This window comes from Mixophyes fleayi, chromosome 7 (assembly GCF_038048845.1).
Source record: "Mixophyes fleayi isolate aMixFle1 chromosome 7, aMixFle1.hap1, whole genome shotgun sequence".
Classification (NCBI taxonomy): domain Eukaryota; kingdom Metazoa; phylum Chordata; class Amphibia; order Anura; family Limnodynastidae; genus Mixophyes; species Mixophyes fleayi.
The window spans coordinates 39,432,406-39,453,964 of NC_134408.1; the positions used below are offsets into that span (position 1 = coordinate 39,432,406).

The 21,559-nt window shown below is 37.0% G+C and overlaps 1 protein-coding gene and 1 non-coding gene across 3 annotated transcripts in view; both read left to right on the forward strand.

Moving 5' to 3' along the window:
* LOC142097675 (uncharacterized) overlaps positions 1–17,883 on the forward strand; it is a 39,841-nt gene extending 21,958 nt beyond the window's left edge. The window contains exons 16-27 of one of the 2 annotated variants that reach the window (XM_075179727.1): positions 482–557; positions 939–1,141; positions 2,051–2,205; positions 2,646–2,891; positions 3,414–3,558; positions 6,516–6,588; positions 6,977–7,006; positions 8,995–9,024; positions 10,056–10,085; positions 12,082–12,111; positions 16,167–16,196; positions 17,313–17,883. In XM_075179727.1, the coding sequence (XP_075035828.1) occupies positions 482–557; positions 939–1,141; positions 2,051–2,205; positions 2,646–2,891; positions 3,414–3,558; positions 6,516–6,588; positions 6,977–7,006; positions 8,995–9,024; positions 10,056–10,085; positions 12,082–12,111; positions 16,167–16,196; positions 17,313–17,377 (1,113 nt within the window). In that variant the 3' untranslated portion in view covers positions 17,378–17,883. The remainder of the gene's footprint in view (positions 1–481; positions 558–938; positions 1,142–2,050; positions 2,206–2,645; positions 2,892–3,413; positions 3,559–6,515; positions 6,589–6,976; positions 7,007–8,994; positions 9,025–10,055; positions 10,086–12,081; positions 12,112–16,166; positions 16,197–17,312) is intronic. The other variant, XM_075179728.1, reaches the window with a different exon arrangement.
* On the forward strand, positions 15,133–15,204 carry LOC142098735 (small nucleolar RNA SNORD50). The gene has a single exon (XR_012678410.1). It is a non-coding gene; the product is annotated as a small nucleolar RNA SNORD50 (small nucleolar RNA).
* Positions 17,884–21,559: the final 3,676 nt, after the last annotated feature.

Below are 21,559 nucleotides of genomic sequence, written 5' to 3' on the forward strand. Positions count from 1 at the left end.
TTTTACTACTTGTTAAGATATACACATCTGCACACTTCTCACGGTTTATGTACACAATGTGCAAAACAGCATTCCCAATGATAAATCCCAGACAGGTTACTGAAAGTTCCCTCTCTGTCAAGTTCTACAAATGTTCATATTTGCAAACAAAATGGGGCATATATACACAGCACTGGAGATTGCTGCAGGGGCGGCACCATCACTGTTATTGGTCTCAGTATATCTAGTTATTCATGTATTTATGTGTATTTATATTTGATAATATTTATTAGCATTACTAATTGGAAAATTGGGACAACATGCCAAGTTCTTTATCCCAATAAGACATGCCCATGGCGGGTTGAGGCACACCCCATTTGGGAATCGAAAATCGGGACAGTTTCAGGAAAATTGGGACTTTTGCAAGTATGGAGCTAATAATGTATATTAATGCTTATGTTGATAACTCTATAAATAATTTGTCACCACTTCTATACTGTAGGTCTGTCCAGCAGGAGGAATAGGTAATCCTGGTTCAGATGATTCCACTATAAGTCTAGGATCAATAGCTATTAAAGGTAAAATTTCAAATAGGAAAACAAACAAACAAATAGGAAAACATTAAACGAAAAAAATAGTCATCATTGGTTTTATTATGTTTAAGCTAAGAATTACACTTTACCCTTTACTGGGTAGAATTAATATTATCTGACTTGAGTTATAATAACCTACATTTTTGTTTTGCATTTTGATGAAAGAAAACGTGTTTCAATTGTATTTCCATTTTATCTCATCCTTATTAGTTAAAGGATATTCTTCCTGCGGTATGCAAATGTTCTTTTATATGTACAGTATATAAAAAAAACCAGCCTAATTGATTACTGAAAAGAAATTAAAACGAAATAACTATATATAATCATTGATGCCAAGACTAATCTTATTTTTATTTTTGGTTTAAGACCCTGCAAAATTATGTCCTGACCTTCAGTGTGGTGCATCCTATATTAACGTCACCTTTAAGAAAAGTGATCTAATAGATTCTAATATGGATATCGAAACTCTGCATCTTAATGATAACAACTGCCATGATTTCCATGATAGCGGAAGTAGTGTGTCGATAGGATGGCCTGTTAGAGCTGGACAATGTGGTACCACACTAATTGTAGGTATCATATAGAATGCTTGTTTTACTTTAGTGACCTTATTTACATAACATCACAACATACATTGAAGTAGACATGCTTTAATGTATCATCTTGAATATATCTTCCTGTACCTTATTCTAAATGCATATTATGTCTTTCTTGGATCGTTCTCTTTTTTAATTATCATTAGGCAGAATTGTTAATACTTGTACTTGTTAGAATACAACACAACTGTACTGAACTCTCTGCATTTGAAACAATTGAAAAAAAGAGAGCAGTCATATCCGGGGGCAGCTAATATAGACCACTGTAAAATAAATATGACAACGAAACACATACGGGAACTAGTTAAAAGATAAGAAAAAAACAACAACATAATTAGTAGGCATTCTCTTTAAGAGTGCTGGAGTATTATTAATTAGATGATGTTGAGCATTAGAAAAGTGGATTTTTTCCTTCCCTCATTTGTTTACATCAGAGGCCATATATTTATGTGTATGTGTTTAATGACTTACAAGCCTCAAGGGAAATGTTAGCCTAGCTCACTATCTGGCCAGAACTCCTATCTACTCTCCTCCCTCATGGTTACCTGCGGAATCTAGGCTCCATTGCAGCCAAAACCCTTGGGGACAAGATAGCTAAGCCCCTGGTAGGAGATGATTGCAGAATTATCAGGGTAATCTATTACTCACCTTTTTCTGTGCAGAGTAGTGGTGAATGGGACATACCTCCCAATATTCCCAGCAAGTCAGGGCAGTCCCCCAAAATTTGGACAGACCTGCCTAAATCAGGACAGTTGGGAGGTTTGGATTAATACAAATATAGTAGTGGTGTGACACAACACATACGTTTAATGTAAGTTAGTGTAGGTTTTCCTTCATTTTCATGACAACATTTACCAATTATCGTTTTTTGTTTCCTTGCAGACAAATGCAACACATGCCATTTATGAGAATGCAATTCATTTGACACCATACCCATCTCAAATAATCTACAGACACGAATATTTCATTAATGTTTCCTGCGCATACCCTCTGGATATGAATGTTTCCTTGCATACTGTCCTGAATCCAATTATAAGGTTCCTATGCCAATATGTCTTAGTATAAGTGTTTAGATTATGTATAATACATAGTAATTGGTGTTTCTTGTATCCCTTTTTTAATTCAGTTACACAATATATTTTTACTTTACAGCATTTTACCAAATTGTTAGGCCTTATATCATTAACATTTTGAATATAATATTACGTTTACTAAAATAATATTACATGATTTGCTGTATAGGTATAAGGCTTTGAAAGATACAGCCTCAGCAATACAGTATATTCTTTGAGGGATACAGTCCACTTACCTACCATGGGGTTAACACAGTTTCACTCCGGAACACTATAGTTCTAATAAAGTAACAGACAACCTAATCTACTGCTAGTTTTTAGGGATCAATAAGAACTAAGGTTGTTTTTGAAGTATATGATAATAATGCTTAGCTAGTATATTATTTTTTTTATGTATTTTACAGCACAATATATATCAAAATTGAAGGCACTGGGCAATTTGAAGTGATAATGGCTGCTTTCAAAGATCAAACTTACCTCACACCCTACCAAACAGGAGAACTGGAATTATCTACTAAGGACAGGTTATATATTGGAGTCTTTATCTCTAAAGGAGATACGCAACAATTTAATATCCTTATGAAAAAGTGCTATGCCACTCCTACAAATAATCCTCAAGATAATATAAAATATTCAATCATCCAGGACAGGTAATTTCATGAAAAATATGAAAATTGCATTACAGAAACTAACTTTAATAATGTAAAAAAAATGGGAAAATGGTAAATCTCCACATTCTTTTTATGGCCTGCTAAAGTGATTTATGTTAAAAAACAAACAAAAACCAGATCTGTTTTATTCATAGGATTGTTGCTTTAATTTATGAAGTATAATCACCATCTGTTACCAACTTCTTCTGTTGTGTCACTGACAATTGTACCCTGTCCTGTAACTGGTACACAGGCATGCAAAGTCCGTGCACATTCTATAAAGACCATTAAGTTACACGGATATTACATGGTGGGTGGCACTGTAGGAGTCTATCAGTGTCAATGTCTATATAAGTTGGTAGACGGATGAGACCCAGCTACAAGTGATTCTGTGCAGAATTCACTAGGTTGCTCAAAACAACTACATAGGTAAAAGTCACATGTCGGTAATACACTTTACTTGTTATTTGTTTATCTCTAACAGCATTAAAACAAAATATTTTTCTTCTTCGTATTTTGCAGTCGTCCTAACGAAGAAGATGGAACTGTGGAAGTGTATGCAAATGGCAATTCTAGCCAAGGGCAATTCTCTATTCAGATGTTTAAGTTTATAAATCACGATACGGTTTACCTGCATTGTGAAGTTCATCTTTGTATAAAAACAGCTGTATGTGTTCCAGAAGGTAGAAATGTGACTAAAGAGTAATTTGTGTAAGACAAGTAGCTCATATTTATATCTAGTGATCAAAGTGGGCACTTCTCCTACTGCCTTCATTGTAAAACTATCAAATTCCATTCACTTACATTTTCCATCCACCACCTGTACATTTCCACACAGACACTTCTAAAATTCCACTTTGGCCACTGATTACAACTCATTCGCCTAGTCCCATATGTTATAAAATAAGTTTCTGCAGATGACATGGTGAAATGTCAAGTTTTTAAATATGTTATAATTTTGTTTACATCAAAATCCACCCATATAGAAATGTTTAACTAACAACTATGAGATATGTTAGGGTCCCATGCCAGAGGTCCAAGCTGTTTGGGAAAACTCCATCAAAGCTGTATCCACAGTGTTTTCACTGGCACTGGCTGAGACCCGTCACAACTCTCTCCAGTCAGCACTGAGTTGTCAATGCCGATTGAAGCAACATTGCTACACTGGATGGGATTATTTCTTCCAAGTTTTCCCTGAAATTGAACCTCTACATTTATGCAACTTGGGGCAAAGTGGTTGTTAATTAATAACTCTAAATTGTCCCTAGGACAGTTGGGTAGCTAGAAATGTCCTCACTCATCATTCAACTGGTTTGAGGTCTTATGTTACAATGCAATTTTTTTTAATGAGATCAACACAAAAAGCACATTGTATTGACAACATTTACATTACAGGCGTTCTTTTACTAAAAAATGTTGTTTAGCTAAAGCCAAAAAGCAATGGGTGATTTTATAGGCTATGTAAACTTCATGCATTCTGGGTTTTTGCTTAATCAAAATGTGAACCCTAGACATCTGTCTCATTTCTTAAAAGTCTGTGATGTTCTCAACAACCTAATGCATACTTACTTACTTTTGAGACCAGCTGTCCGGGAGGGGGTCCGTTGAGGGGGCGTGGCCACGCACAGGGACATTCTGGCCAATCGTAGCAGAGGGCGGGGCCACGATGCTGCAGTTAGCCCCGCCCCCACCATCTACAACAACGGGGAGATGCTGGTTCCAGGATTTTTGCCTGCTCTCTCGGGAATCCGGGAGAACTCACAAATATTCGGGAGTCTCCTGGACATTCCGGGAGAGTAGGCAACTATGACCTAATGACCTATGACTAGTGTGACTTGCATCCTTCAAAAGCAAAAATCATATATTTCTCTTCTCCTCCTCCCTGTCCCATTAGATCAGTGGATTTACCACTGGTAGGCTGCCCATTAGGAGATACAAAGACATATATGTTGCATTTTCCAGGTCTTTGCAGTCAGTGAAAACCCTTTAGATTACTGCAGCTGTCCTATTGATTAAAAATGTGTGTAAAAACAAGTAGTCTGAATAATCCTAAATGTAAACAATAATAGAATTGCTGCTTGTTCCCCTCTTATTTACAGAAAAGAGAAAAGAGAAAATGACCTTATGGGGCATTCGTGTGAACATATATATTTTTATTATATTCATATGTTTGATATTCTTTAAAATAAATCATTTGTCTAGTAGCAAAATATTAAAAATTGAGATTGAAACATACATTGGAATAGACAGAGAAATCTGTTAAGATAGACAATGATTAATTGTCTAGCCGGGAGGCTACTCTTATTACTCTTATTTAATTGAACTTAATCGGATAAATACTGTCATAGGTCCACATTATTAAATGGATATAAACTCCAAACCTTTGTTATTACAAAATATAATTCCTCTATTTTTATAATGAGGTTACACCACTATAATAAGATTATATGGATTGAATCCAGCAATAAATAATGTAGATTCTTATTAAACATTAAGCGCCTAGAGGGCAAGTGTAATCCCTATAGAGTCAAATATAATCCACTTTGAGGATTAAAGGGTTAAGTGTCCTATAGTATTAATCTTAATAACTCCTCATACGTATAGTCCATAATATGGCATGTCTTAACACAACTGCCCTTAGTGATACTGTAGATGGAGACTATGGGAAATTATATATTTTAGCCTATGGGACCTTTATATGGTAACCCTCATAAATAGGCTTTCAGTACTAGATTTATTAGGCTACAATGATACAAAGTCCCCTCATCCACTACGGTACTGAGAAACGAGGAGTCTCGCTATCTATTGCAGCGCTGGTTGAACCCGATATGATCGCGGGTATAACTAACTGCTGACTGCATCTTCAATCATTCCTATCTAAATAAATAACACTATACTCTCCAACCTTTTAATTAATCTCCACACCTAACATTATTTAGATAGGAATGATTGAAGATGCAGCCAGTTCAATTAAATAAGTGTAGCCTCGTGGCTAGACAAATAATCATTGTCTATTTTAACAGATTTCTCTGTCTATTCCAATGTATGTTTCAATCTCAATTTTTAATATTTCGCTACTAGACAAATGTTTTTACTATTGTATTAATAAAGATTTATTTTAAAGAATATCAAACATATGAATATAATAAAAATATATATGTTCACATCCATTAATGAGTGCCCCATAAGGTCATTTTCTCTTTTCTGTAAATCAAGGTTACTAAACTTTGTGATCGGGTGCACCCCTTCTTAATAGATATTTACACTTTGTTGGTGAAAGAGGGATCCATATAATTGGAGGAGGTTTAATGGTATACCTGATGCAGTCAAACCCCCTCCCCTATTATTACCTACACACAAGCTATTTTATTCAGGAAAATCTTATTCAGAACAATTTTATTATTCATTTTTTTTTAACTTTTATCTAAAAGTGTTCAGTAACATAACCAGGGAATTTGGTCAGCCATATACTGTAACTCTGTTCTACCAAAGTATGCTGCACATCTCATAGGGATAGCCTTACATGGAGATAACATGCCTTTTTCTAAAGTTTACATTTTCTCTTAATATCATTTAAGTTTAACATGACTGGTGTAACATACAAAATATCACTTTTTACTCTAGATTTGTGACGGAACAAGTCGCAGTGCTAACCCGGAGACAAAAACTTTGAGCCTTGGGCCAATTGACCGTCTAGGTAATATTTTTAAGTTACATTTAATTTACATTACCTAAATCTTGATATTAAACATATAGTGCGATGTACATGTATCAAAATCAGTACTCACTATTACAGTTTTACAGTAATAGTGCGCATAATTACCGTTAGTGCGGTAATCTTTAATGCTGGTTTTTGCTTGCGGCTCAGGGACCACAAGCAGAAGTCTACCGTATTAATGGTAATACATTTAGCGCAGTGATGTTCCTGGTGGAATTGAATTCCCCTCATAGCGTTAGTGTTTACATTATCCTTTGAAACAAGACAACTGATACAGGGTTTTGATATATTGTATTATTAAATATTAAAATACTTGTAAAAATTGTCAACTATTTTAACATATTTTTGCTCTGTCATGCTTCTATAGATAAAGATTCTACTCCAACAAAAAGTGCTGGTAAGGACAATTTGATTATGTTTGTTATAATTGAAGTAATAATTACAATGCAAGAAATAACAATAATTGCAGTGCAGCTTTATATTACATTCCAATTTTTCACCTCACCTCTATTGAAATCAATTAGCCCAGCAATGAATAGCCCTCTGAACATGTTTATTCTTTTATGTAGCTTATGCCAGTAATAACTCTCCTGCTGCTCAGCCATGCACGACCCCATTTTATAGGGTCCCAGAACTAAGGTTGAGGGCACCATTTAAGAACTATCACCCAACAATTCCATGGGGAAAGGTAGGGCACCAGAACTGGGCTACAGACTATCTTTGTAACTGCACCCCACATTAGAATCATGAGGAGCAGGTAGGCCATTCATTTTTTCACTGGCCACGCAGGCACCAGATCAGAAGACAGAAAAAAGCCACCATCATCCAGACATATAGGGGTATTGTATTATCCCCAACCTCCCAATACATTAGTTAGGGGATGGCAGGTTCCAAATCAGTAAGTTGGTTGCCATTTTATCATGACAACCCACAGACGGGAAACTTTGCATAATGTCTTGCACTCACCTGCATTAATGTTTTTGTTATTCTTCTTTTTACAGTTTTGTTAACATTACAGTCTAGTAAGAGGATCAGCTTTGCTGGGTTTCCTTAGCAACAATTTATTTATTGCAGTTGCTCCTGCTGAGTGCTGCCAGGGTTTAACCTTTTGCTCTTCAATCCTCTACACCACTGGTAGCAGGGCTATTCTACTTGTTTAGTACAATGCACCTGCGATACCCAGTAAAGTGAATCAATGTATGATAGAGGTAATTGTCACTTCTGAGTAAGAGAATTCAATGTCTTCTTAATAAATTGCGATTCAGCAAATCACTATTCTATTAAAGTGAAAACCTGTTTGTCGGTTTTACTAATGACCGATTACAACTAGAAAACAGCTGATATCTCTCTGCATGACTGCAAGTTAATCCTGCAAGTGCTGACCACCTCCTCTCTTCTTTTGAACTTATTTGCATATAAAGACACATGCTTAACACACCATCTATACAAAACAACGTTCATACATCCAACTTATTAATAAATTACTGTACATCCAATTTCAAAGTAATTATTTGCATTATTCTCACTCACAAATTAGTATAATTGTGCGTGCTATTCAATAACAATCTTTTTGGGGTAGTTTTTTTATTTATTTATTTTGTTTTTCTGTTGTTTAAAAATGTTAAAATAAGTATTAAAAAAGGAAACACACAAATAAATAGCATTATATAGAATATAAACTTATATTGTAACGTTATTTTATTTTAACACAAATTAATATAGACTTTTTTATTAATTTTAATAATTAAATATTTTTCAGCAACACTGCATTAAAATAATTCTTTAATCTAACATTATAGCACAAGAGCATTACAGAACAGCTAACGTAGCATGACGCATACTGGTACAATGATTGCCTAATAAGCTTCCCCATGTAAAGAGAAACTTATCGTAGGTGGTGATTCCTTTTATGTATAGGAAGATGTGATAATGTGCTCCTGGTGTTTTTGTCGGCAATAGGTTTCTTTGCCCTCTGATAAAGAGAACACATAGTGAGCTACAGTATCTGGGAAAGCCTGAGATATAACTCTGGAATAATTTTGACTACATATGTAGATTACTGCTCATAGGGGTGAATTCAATTGACCGCGTTACTGCAGACAGTAAAGCGGCCTGCATACACATAATTACCGTAAGTACGGTAATCTTTAACGCTGGTTTTTCTGGCGGCTCAGGGACCCGCGAGCAGAAGTTTACCATATTAATGGTAATACATTTAACGCAGTGCTATTCCGGGGGGAATTGAATTCCCTTCATAGTGTTTAAATTATCCTATGAAACAAAACAAATATTACCGGATTTTGTTACATTGTATTATTAAATATTAAAATACTAATAAAATTGTCAACTATTTTAACATATTTTTGCTCTGTCTTGTGTCTATAGATAAAGATTCTGCTCCAACAGAAAGTGCTGGTAAGTACAGTTTGATTATGTATGTTATAATTGAAGTAATAATTACAATGCAACATATAACAATAATTGCAGTGCAGCTTTAGATTACATTCCAATTTTTCACTTCACCTCTATTAAAATCAATTAGCCCAGCAATGAATAGCCCTCTGAACAAGTTTATTCTTTTACCTAACATATGCCAGTAATAACTCCTGCTGCTCAGTCATGCATCACCCCAGTTTATAGGGTCCCAGAACTAAGGTTGAGGGCACCATTTAAGACCTATCCTCCACCACCCCCACGAGGGAAGGTAGAGCCCCAGAACTGGGCTACAGTCTATCTTTGTCACTGCACACCACAATAGAATCATGAGGAGCAGGTAGGCCATTCATTTTTTCACTGGCCACACAGGCACCAGAACAGCAGACAGAAAAAAGCCACCATCATCCAGACATATAGGGGTACAAGTTAACCCGTGCATGATACTCATGCATTCTAGTCAAATCAAGCTACTTAAGGTGTTAAAAAGGTTCTTGTCATGCATTTGGGCCATAGTCCAGGCCTCAACCATCAATCACTCCCCACTGTCACCCCCGGCAACCACCAACCACTCCCCACTGTCACTTCTCCTTCAAGAAATATATATATATATTTTAAATCTTTATAAACACTTTTAGGTAATATTTTTAAGTTACATTTAATTTACATTACCTAAATCTTGATATTAAACATATAGTGCGATGTACATGTATCAAAATCAGTACTCACTATTACAGTTTTACAGTAATAGTGCGCATAATTACCGTTAGTGCGGTAATCTTTAATGCTGGTTTTTGCTTGCGGTCCCTAAGTTTACCGTATTAATGGTAATACATTTAGCGCAGTGTTGTTCCGGGTGGAATTGAATTCCCCTCATAGCGTTAGTGTTTACATTATCCTTTGAAACAAGACAACTGATACAGGGTTTTGATATATTGTATTATTAAATATTAAAATACTAGTAAAAATTGTCAACTATTTTAACATATTTTTGCTCTGTCATGCTTCTATAGATAAAGATTCTACTCCAACAAAAAGTGCTGGTAAGGACAATTTAATTATGTTTGTTATAATTGAAGTAATAATTACAATGCAAGAAATAACAATAATTGCAGTGCAGCTTTATATTACATTCCAATTTTTTACCTCACCTCTATTGAAATCAATTAGCCCAGCAATGAATAGCCCTCTGAACATGTTTATTCTTTTATGTAGCTTATGCCAGTAATAACTCTCCTGCTGCTCAGCCATGCACGACCCCATTTTATAGGGTCCCAGAGCTAAGGTTGAGGGCACCATTTAAGACCTATCACCCAACACTTCCATGGGGAAAGGTAGGGCACCAGAACTGGGCTACAGTCTATCTTTGTAACTGCACCCCACATTAGAATCATGAGGAGCAGGTAGGCCATTCATTTTTTAACTGGCCACGTAGGCACCAGATCAGAAGACAGAAAAAAGCCACCATCATCCAGACATACAGGGGTATTCTATTATCCCCAACCTCCCAATACATCAGTTGGGGCTAGGTAGGTTCCAAATCAGTAAGTTGGGTGCCTTTTTATCATGACAACCCACAGATGGGAAACTTAGCATAATGTCTTGCGCCCATCTGCATTAATATTTTTGCTATTCTTGTTTTTACAGTTTTGTTAACATTACAGTCTAGTAAGGGGATCAGCTTTGCTGGGTTTCCTCAGCAACAATCTATTTATTGCAGTTTCTCCTGCTGCGTGCTGCCAGGGTTTAACCTTTTGCTCTTCAATCCTCTACACCACTGGGTAGCAGGGCTATTCTAGTTGTTTAGTACAATGCACCTGCGATACCCAGTAAAGTGGATCAATGAAGGATAGAGGTAATTGTCACTTCTGAGTAAGAGAATTCAATATCTTCTTATTAAATTGCTATTCAACAAATCACTATTCTATTAAAGTGAAAACCTGTTTGTCGGTTTTTCTAATGACCGATTACAACTAGAAAACAGCTGATATCTCTCTGAATCACTGATCATTTATTTTAGTCCTGCAAGTGCTGACCACCTCCGCTCTTCCATTGAACTTATTTGCATATAAAGACAAATGCTTAACACACCATCTATATGAATCAACGTTCATACATCCAACTTATTAATAAATTACTGTACATCCGATTTCAAAGTAATTATTTGCATTATTGTCACTCACAAATTAGTATAATTGTGCGTACTGTTCAATGACAATCTTTTTGGGGTAGTTTTTTTATTTATTTATTTTGTTTTTGTGTTGTTTAAAAATGTTAAAATAAGTATTAAAAAAGGAAACACACAAATAAATAGCATTATATAGAATATAAACTTATATTGTAACGTTATTTTATTTTAACACAAATTAATATAGACTTTTTTATTAATTTTAATAATTAAATATTTTTCGGCAACACTGCATTAAAAAAATTCTGTAATCTAACATTATAGCACAAGAGCATTACAGAACAGCTAACGTAGCATGACACATACTGGTACAATGATTGCCTAATAAGCTTCCCCATGTAAAGAGAAACTTATCGTAGGTGGTGATTCCTTTTATGTATAGGAAGATGTGATAATGTGCTCCTGGTGTTTTTGTCGGCAATAGGTTTCTTTGCCCTCTGATAAAGAGAACACATAGTGAGCTACAGTATCTGGGAAAGCCTGAGATATAACTCTGGAATAATTTTGACTACATATGTAGATTACTGCTCATAGGGGTGAATTCAATTGACCGCGTTACTGCAGAAAGTAAAGCGGCCTGCACACACATAATTACCGTAAGTACGGTAATCTTTAACGCTGGTTTTTGCTGGCGGCTCAGGGACCCGCGAGCAGAAGTTTACCGTATTAATGGTAATACATTTAACGCAGTGCTATTCCGGGGGGAATTGAATTCCCTTCATAGTGTTTAAATTATCCTATGAAACAAAACAAATAATACCGGATTTTGTTACATTGTATTATTAAATATTAAAATAGTAATAAAATTGACGACTATTTTAACATATTTTTGCTCTGTCTTGTGTCTATAGATAAAGTTTCTAGTCCAACAGATAGTGCTGGTAAGGACAATTTGATTATGTATGTTATAATTGAAGTAATAATTACAATGCAACTTTTAACAATAATTGCAGTGCAGCTTTATATTACATTCCAATTTTTCACGTCACCTCTACCAAAATCAATTAGCCCAGCAATGAATAGCCCTCTGAACATGTTTATTCTTTTACCTAGCTTATGTAAGTAATAACTCTCCTGCTGCTCAGCCATGCCCCACCCCATTTTATAGGGTCCCAGAACTAAGGTTGAGGGCACCATTTAAAACCTTTCCCCCACCACTTCCATGGGGAAAAGTAGGGCCCCAGAACTGGGCTACAGTCTATCTTTGTCACTGCATCCCACAATAGAATCATGAGGAGCAGGTAGGCCATTCATTTTTTTCACTGGCCACGTAGGCATCAGATCAGAAGACAGAAAAAAGCCACCATCATCCAGACATACAGGGGTATTGTATTATCCCCAACCTCCCAATACATTAGTTAGGGGAAGGCAGGTTCCAAATCAGTAAGTTGGGTGCCATTTTATCATGACAACCCACAGATGGGAAACTTAGCATAATGTCTTGCACTCACCTGCATTAATATTTTTGTTATTCTTGTTTTTACAGTTTTGTTAACATTACAGTCTAGTAAGAGGATCAGCTTTGCTGGGTTTTCTCAGCAACAATCTATTTATTGCAGTTGCTCCTGCTGAGTGCTGCCAAGGTTTAACCTTTTGCTCTTCAATCCTCTACACCACTGGTAGCAGGGCTATTCTACTTGTTTAGTAAAATGCTCCTGCGATAACCAGTAAAGTAGATCAATGAAGGATAGAGGTAATTGTCACTTCTTAGTAAGAGAATTCAATGTCTTCTTATTAAATTGCGATTCAGCAAATCACTATTCTATTAAAGTGAAAACCTGTTTGTCGGTTTTACTAATGACCGATTACAACTAGAAAACAGCTGATATCTCTCTGCATGACTGCAAGTTAATCCTGCAAGTGCTGACCACCTCCTCTCTTCTTTTGAACTTATTTGCATATAAAGACACATGCTTAAAACACAATCTATACGAATGAACATTCATGCATCCAACTTATTAATAAATTACTGTACATCCGATTTCAAAGTAATTACTTGCCTTATTGTCACTCACAAAGTAGTATAATTTGCTATCAATGACAATCTTTTTGGGGTAGTTTTTTATTTATTTATTTTGATTTTCTGTTGTTTAAAATTGTTAAAATAAGTATTAAAAATGAAACACACAAATAAATAGCATTATATAGAATATAAACTTATAATATATCTATTGTTAATTTTTTAACATAAATAAATTTTTATTAATTTTAATAATTAAAATTTTTTCTACAACACTGCATTAAAAAAATGCTTAATGCTAACATTATAGCACAAGAGCATTACAGAACAGCTATCGTAACATTACAACTACTGGTAAAATGATTGCTCAATAAGCTTCCCCATGTAAAGAGAAACTTTTCGCAGGTGTATTTTCCTTTTATGTATAGGGTGATATGATAATGTGGTCCTGGTGTTTTTGTCGGCAATAGGTTTCTTCGCCCGCTCATAAAAAGAACACATGGGGCCTGATTCATTAAGGATCTTAAATGAAGAGGATTCTTATTTCAGTCTCCTGGACAAAACCATGTTACAATGCAGGGGTGCAAATGAGTGTTCTGTTTTGCACATAAGTTAAATACTGACTGTTTTTTCATGTAGCACACAAATACTTGATAGCTTATTTGTACACTGAAATTTAAAGTTGATATGTGTGTGCTACATGAAAAAACAGTCAGTATTTAACTTATGTGCAAAACAGAACACTCATTTGCACCCCTGCATTGTAACATGGTTTTGTCCAGGAGACTGAAATAAGAATCCTCTTCATTTAAGATCCTTAATGAATCAGGCCCATAGTGAGCTACTGTATCTTGGAAAGCCTGATATATAACTCTGGAATAATTCTGACTACATATTAGAGATGAGGGGGCTCGGATTGCGCTAATCCGAGCACACCCGAACAGTGCGGATCTGACGGGATCCGAGCACTGTTCGGGTATTTCCGGCGGCAAAAAAAAATGAAACCAAGGCTATGACGTCAAAACCCGGCGTCGGATCTCGCGAGACTCTGATTGCATAAATTCCTCGCTTGCAGCCGCCATCTTCAGTCAGGCTCAGATCAGGGAAGAGGGAGGGTGTATTGTGAGTGGATGGAGCTGGTGGGTGTTCGTGTGTGCTGCACATTTTCCACGATTTTGAGGTTCATTACAAGAAGGTAAAGCTTCGATTTGTCTGTGGAAAATCTGAAGTTCAATCATGGATGAAAACGTAGACAAGGTTCACTATATACAATTTTAAACATTTCCATATTGTTTTAGTCCAACATAAAAATGTATTGTATCCCAAATGATAGGAAATATCGCTTAACTTTTGATGACTTTAGCTATTTCTTATTGATTAACAATAATGAAGATATGTGTAAAACTGATTGCCAACCACCTTTCTCCTCTGATCCCCCTCGTAATAAAACTGGACCTAGTAGAATATGTTTAACTTCAATCTAACATTGATGCCCTAATCATTTGCACCCTTCTCCATGTTCATGCTTCTGGGGCTTGATGTAGTATGGTCCTTTTACTATTTAAAACCCTCATACTCTCTAACATACCCCCTCCCTTCCAACAACTGCACTCAGGTCCTGCAAACCAGATGTCAATCCCCTGGGTTTGGGGGAGTCTCCAGTTTGCTCTGTAACTCCTCTGGTCTATCCCACATCTATTAAATCATACTACAATATTCATCTATGTGTGACCTAAGAGTAGGCGCCAGCCACCACAAACCAGTCCTATATATAGATCAATAAATCCTAATGTTAAGATTGTCCCAGGCTCCTCTACATTGTCTTCTGTGCATTATTGATCATTTCCAAATGACCTCATTGCACAAAATTAATAGTTATAAAAACACCTTTTCAAATCTTTTATATTGATGAACATAAAGGTGGTCAAACTTAAATTTTCCTGAACTGTGGTGAGTCTATCCCGAACCTGACTTGTATGATGACACACTTTATTATGGATCTGACTGCTGAGTTCATTTACATGGTGATAAAAGCTAGGTATTTCAGTGAATAGTTGGGAGTATCTTGTATGGAGAAAACTATTTGGTTAGCTTCTCGGCATGAAGTGTAGTGACATTGTTTATCCATAAAGTATGTGTTCCATATTTTACTGGCCATGCCCCTGTGTGCATATTTGTACAGATTATTTGTGTTACCTAGGAGACTGCAAGCAAGGCACTGATCCTGCCGTATAAGTCTAGTGGTACTGCTGTTTAAGTCAACTGATCCTGCCACGTGTTGGGCCACGTGTTTGTGCCTCCCACTTGTGTCGCTTAGCTTAGTCATCCAGCTACCTCGGTGCAACCTTTTGGCCTAAAAACAATATTGTGAGGTGTGAGGTGTTCAGAATAGACTGGAAATGAGTGGAAATGAACGTTATTGAGGTTAATAATAGTGTAGGAGTGGACAAAAAACAAAAAAATGGATTTTAGCACTTTTTATGCTTTTTTTAAAAAAAATCAGAACCCAAAACCCTAAATCAGAACCAAAACCTTTCATGGGGTGTTTTGGCAAAACAAATCAGAACCCAAAACCTCAAGCTAATCAGAATCCAAAACCCAAAACACAAAAAGTGGCCGGTGCACACCCCTACTACATATGTAGATTACTGTTCATAGAGGTGAATTCAATTGGACGTGTTACTGCAGAAAGTAAAGCGGCCTGCGCATGCATAATTACCATTAGTACGGTAATCTTTAACACTGGTTTTTGCTGGCGGCTCAGGGACCCGCGAGCAGAAGTTTACCGTATTAATGGTAATACATTTAACGCAGTGCTATTCCGAGGGGGAATTGAATTCCCTTCATAGTTTTTAAATTATCCTATGAAATAAGACAACTGATACAGGATTTTGTTAAATTGTATTATTAAATATTAAAATACTAATAAAATTGTCAACTATTTTAACATATTTTTGCTCTGTGTTGTGTCTATAGAAAAAGATTCTAGTTCAACAGAAAGTGCTGGTAAGGACAATTTGATTATGTATGTTATAATTGAAGTAATAATTGCAATGCAACATATAACAATAATTGCAGTGCAGCTTTAGATTACATTCCAATTTTTCACTTCACCTCTATTAAAATCAATTAGCCCAGCAATGAATAGCCCTCTGAACAAGTTTATTCTTTTACCTAGCATACGCCAGTAATAACTCTCCTGCTGCTCAGCCATGCCCCACCCCATTTTATAGGGTCCCAGATCTAAGGTTGAGGGCACCATTTAAGACCTCTCCCCCACCACCTCCATGAGGGAAGGTAGAGCACCAGAACTGGGCTACAGTCTATCTTTGTCACTGCATCCCACACAATAAAATCACGAGGAGCAGATAGGCCATTCATTTTTTCACTGGCCACAAAGACATCAGATCAGCACCATTATCCACGCATATAGGGGTATTGTATTATCCCCAACCTCCCAATACATGAGTTGGGGCCAGGCAGGTTCCAAATCAGTAAGTTGGGTGCCATTTTATCAGACGGGAGACTTAGCATAATGTCTTGCGCCCACCTGCATTAATATTTTTGTTATTCTTGTTTTTACAGTTTTGTTAACATTATAGTCTAGTAACAGGATCAGCTTTGTTGGGTTTCCTTAGCAACAATCTATTTATTGCAGTTTCTCCTACTGAGTGCTGCCAGAATTTAACCTTTTGCTCTTCAATCCTCTACACCACTGGTAGCAGGGCTATTCTAGTTGTTTAGTTAAATGCTCTTGCGATAACCAGTAAAGTGGATCAATGAATGATAGTGGTAATTGTCACTTCTTAGTAAGAGAATTCAATGTCTTCTTATTAAATTGCGATTCAGCAAATCATTATTCTATTAAAGTGAAAACCTGTTTGTCGGTTTTACTAATGACCGATTACAACTAGAAAACAGCTGATATCTCTCTGCATCATTGCAGCAAAAAAGCCTGCGATCACGTTCATACATCCAACTTATTAGTAAAATATTGTACATCCAATTTCAAAGTAATTATGTGCATTATTGCCACTCACTAATTAATATAGTTGTGCGCGCTATTCAATGACAATTTTTTTGGGGTAGTTTTTTATTTATTTATTTTGTTTTTCTCTTTAGGAAAAGGAACATACCTGGATGTGTTGACAATCCTTGCTGTTTTACTCTGCTGGAGATTTCAATGAGCCATTCAATCTTTAAATCCGCATCTTACACATTTTTCTTAATGTGGCCCTGTCGTTGATTAACTGGAGCCTATGGAAAACAGTGGGAAGCCAAGGGCTGTATCTTGCACTTATCCTAATATGTCTCCAAATCACTTCTTTATTTACTGCAAAATTTAAAATGTTCAGTCTATTTTTATTTGATTTCAAATGTGAACCGAGAATTATTTATGAAATCGTATGTTTACTATTATTATATCCTATGTGTTAACCTGCAAGAATTGCAGTTCTTTCACAGTTGTTTTAAAAATGCTTGGTTTATGGATTTTTAGGAAAAGAGTGTAACTAAGCTTGGACAAAAATAATAATACAGTATATTATACAGTGAACTGTACTATATTATTCTTTAGAACCAATGTTTAGGTAAATATCATTCAGAAGTTGCTCAATGATTTCTGTGAAAGCCCTGCATACCACTTAACAATTTACTAACAGGATCAAAAAATAATAAAATACTTTCAAACTTACTTTAAACCTCCATTGTCTGATTAAATTGTTACGATTCTGCCTATGTTTTGTGGTGGCAGCAGTACCTTTAATCCTCCAGAGGTGCTGCTGTTCTGCTCCTGAACTTGCACCATGCTTGAAGGGGTTAACCTGCTTGCCTAATTAGAACTGCACCTGGCTCACAGCTTCTAATAGCTGCCTCAATTTGTGCTCAGTGCAGTTCATCTGTGTATACCTACTACTTGATCTCCCGTTGTGATCTTGGCCTGTTTACCGTTGATGCTTGTTTGCTCGTGACCCTGAACTCTGCCTGAATACTGGATACTGCTTGAACTTTCCTTGCCCAAGACCTCGGCCTGGTTACCGGACTATGCTAGTTTGCTTGTGACCCTGTACTTTTCCTGGACTCTGGTTTTGCTTGTACTTGTGTTGCCAGACCTCGGCCTGGTCATTGGACTCTACTCCTCTGTTTGCTTCCCTAGACAGACTCTTACATGCTGGCATTGGGCAACTCACCATTCTTACCCCTGCATTTAAACTGTATTTGCATTGACTGGAACCTGTTATTTCTGTGAACTTTCCTGCCACACCTGTTCATATTTATGTTGGGAGTTATACCTGTTTATGCTGTTACCTGAAAACCTGCATATTCCTTGAACTGAATTTTTGCTCATATATTTTGCCGGAATAAAGACATTTATATTATACTTCCGTGGCCGCTTCCTGAGTTCACTAGGAATCATTACATAACTATCACATATTTATCTCACTAGACAATCAAAATAAAGCAGTTTTATATTCAAATAATTTTTAATTGCAGTAATATATTCATCTCAGAAGCACCCACCATCGTAGTAGCCCCCAGCCAGAAAACACTGAGACTTTACAGTTTATATAAATTAATATATCATATGTGGGTATAAATTTCACAAGTAAGAATATATGACTCTTACAGAAAGTTTTGAAATAACGCTTTCATTTTTGAAGGTTTGGTACCACTAGAATGCATAGCACTACTTTCATTTGCGTGCAACTATATGGTAAGCACCAGTACAATTGTGGGTGGAATGACATGATGCATTAAAGAATAAGGTAACAAAGTATGTGCCTCACCTTAGCATTCACTTTATATAAATATATTTGAATGTTTTTTTTTCCTGATTAAGTTGCTCTACTTTTCTTTCTTCTTTCTGTATTTTTCACATGTCTTCATCGCATCTAAGCTGTGTTTATTTACACTGTATTTTGGACATTGTACAAACCTGCTATTTGGATGTAATAGTATCCAATCCATTAAGCAGCGTTGCCCTGTATCCTATTCAAGGGCAACAATTACCATTTGAAAAATAACACTGACCATAAAAAATAAAGCTAAAAGTTGCATGAGGACGCATACAAGTCAATAAATTAAATTTATCAGAGGGCGGAAATAATAGACACTTAAGCCATCATTCAATTTTTGTCCCATGATAGCATTCATAATAAAATAGGAGGCTAACATGTAGATATATGTGGACCACCTCCCATAGGTAAATGTTTTAAAACCGTTTTTTTAAAATCATGATCATCATTTATTTATATATTGCAAGCAAATTTTATTGCACTTTACATTTGGAAACAAACACAGTAATAAAATAATACTGGGTAATACAGGCAGACAGAGAGATAAGAGGGTCGAGTAAGACGAGGTAGGGAGTTACAAAGATTAGGGGCACCACGGCAGAAGTCTTGGAGGCGAGCAGGTGAGGAGGTAATGAGAGGTGAATTGAGGCGGAGGGCAGAGGCAGAGCGGAGTGGCCGGGTAGGTATGTACCTCAAGACAAGATCAGAGATGTAAGAGGGAGAATTGTTGGTAAGGGCTTTGAAAGTTAGGGTAAGGAGTTTGAACTGAATTCTGAACTGGTTAGAGAGCCAATGAAGGGATTTGCGCAGAGGAGAAGCGGAAGAGGTGCGGTGGGAGAGGAAGAGGAGCCTAGCTGCAGCATTCTGTATGGATTGAAGATCAGAAGTGCGAGAGAGAGGAAGGCCAGTGAGAAGGAGGTTGCAATAGTCGAGATGAGAAATGAGGAGTGAATGAACCAGGATTTTGGTTGCTACCTGAGAGAGGAGACGGATTTTTGCATTTGTGCAGAGGCAGAAGTGGCAGTATATGGTGAGAGGTAAAGCTGAGGGCTGAGGGTGACTCCAAGGCAGCAGGCTTCGGTGACAGGAGAAAGAGTGATGTTGTCAACCAAGAGGGAGATATTAGGAGGGATAGCAACATTGGCAGAAGGAAAAATGATGAGCTCGGATTTGGAGATGTTATGTTTCAGGAAGCGCTGTGACAGGTAGTTACAACAGACAGAGAGACAGCTGGATACCTGGGTTAGAATGGCGGAAGAGATGTCAGGGAAGGAAAGGTAGATTTGCATGTCATCACAAAGAGAGGTGGTGTATAGAAATGTCACACATTGCACCAACTAAACCTGCATTATGGTCACTGTTCTCACCTGTTTCCCTCTTCCAGCATTCAGTTGCTGGGCTGAATTGAGCAGGCACACACCTAGTCTGCTAATAGTTCCTGCATTCTCTTGATTGGCTAATTGCCTGTCAGCTCTGCCTATTTAAAACACCTGCTTCTCTAACAAATTGCCAGAACTTCAGGTCTACTCTCCTGTTCAGATGTCCTGTTCCCTGGCTCCTGTTTGCTGCCTGTTCTCTGAAGTCTTCAGCACATCTATTCGCAGATCATTGCAGCCTTTGTGTCTACTCCACTATCCTGTGGTAATGCTCTGCAGATTTTTGCTACCTGTTCTTTGAATCTCCAGCACATCTATCCGCAGATCATCACAGCTCCTGTGTCTACTCTACTATCCTGTGGTAACATTCTGCAGATTATTGCACCCTGTTCTCTGAGTCTCCAGCACATCTATCCGCAGATCATCACAGCCTCAGGGTCTACTCCACTATCCTGTGGTAACATTCTGCAGATTATTGCAGTCTGTTCTCTGAGTCTCCAGCACATCTATCTGAAGATCATCACAGCCTCTGGGTCTGCTCCACTATCCTGTGGTTACACTCTGCAGATTACTGCTACCTGTTCTCTGAGTCTCCAGCACATTAATCCGCAGATAACCACTACCAATCTCCAGTATAACCTGCATACTCTCCTGCTGTTCCTTTCTCTCAGTACATTGGCTCTACCGTTGCCATGGTAAACTGCCTCTTAGTCTCTCAGTCATTTAGCTACTTCATTGTGGATAGAGTCAATTTTGTTTTTGAAGTAAGTGGCAAAGTCAAGAGTGGTGATGGATGAGGGGTGAAGAGGAGGGGGAGGACACAGTAGAGAATTAATGGTAGCAAAGATGCGTCTGGGTTTATTGGACAGGGAGGAGATGAAAGATGTGTAATAGGTTTGTTTAATAAGAGATAGAGGGTAGAATAGTAGGAAAAAAGGATGAATTTAAAGTGGATAAAGTTAGCAAGAGAGCGAGATTTCCTCCATTGGCATTCAGTGGGGTGGGAGCAATTTTGAAGGAGACAAGTAAGGTGAGAGTGCCATGGTTGAGGTTTGGATTGTCAGAGACGAAGGTGGATGGCTGGGGCTGCAGTATCAAGGGCAACAGAGACTTTGGTTTTGCAAAGAGAGACAGCAAAGTTAGGACATGATAGGGAAGAGATGGGGCAGTGTTCAAGCAACTTTGGGTGGGAGAGTTG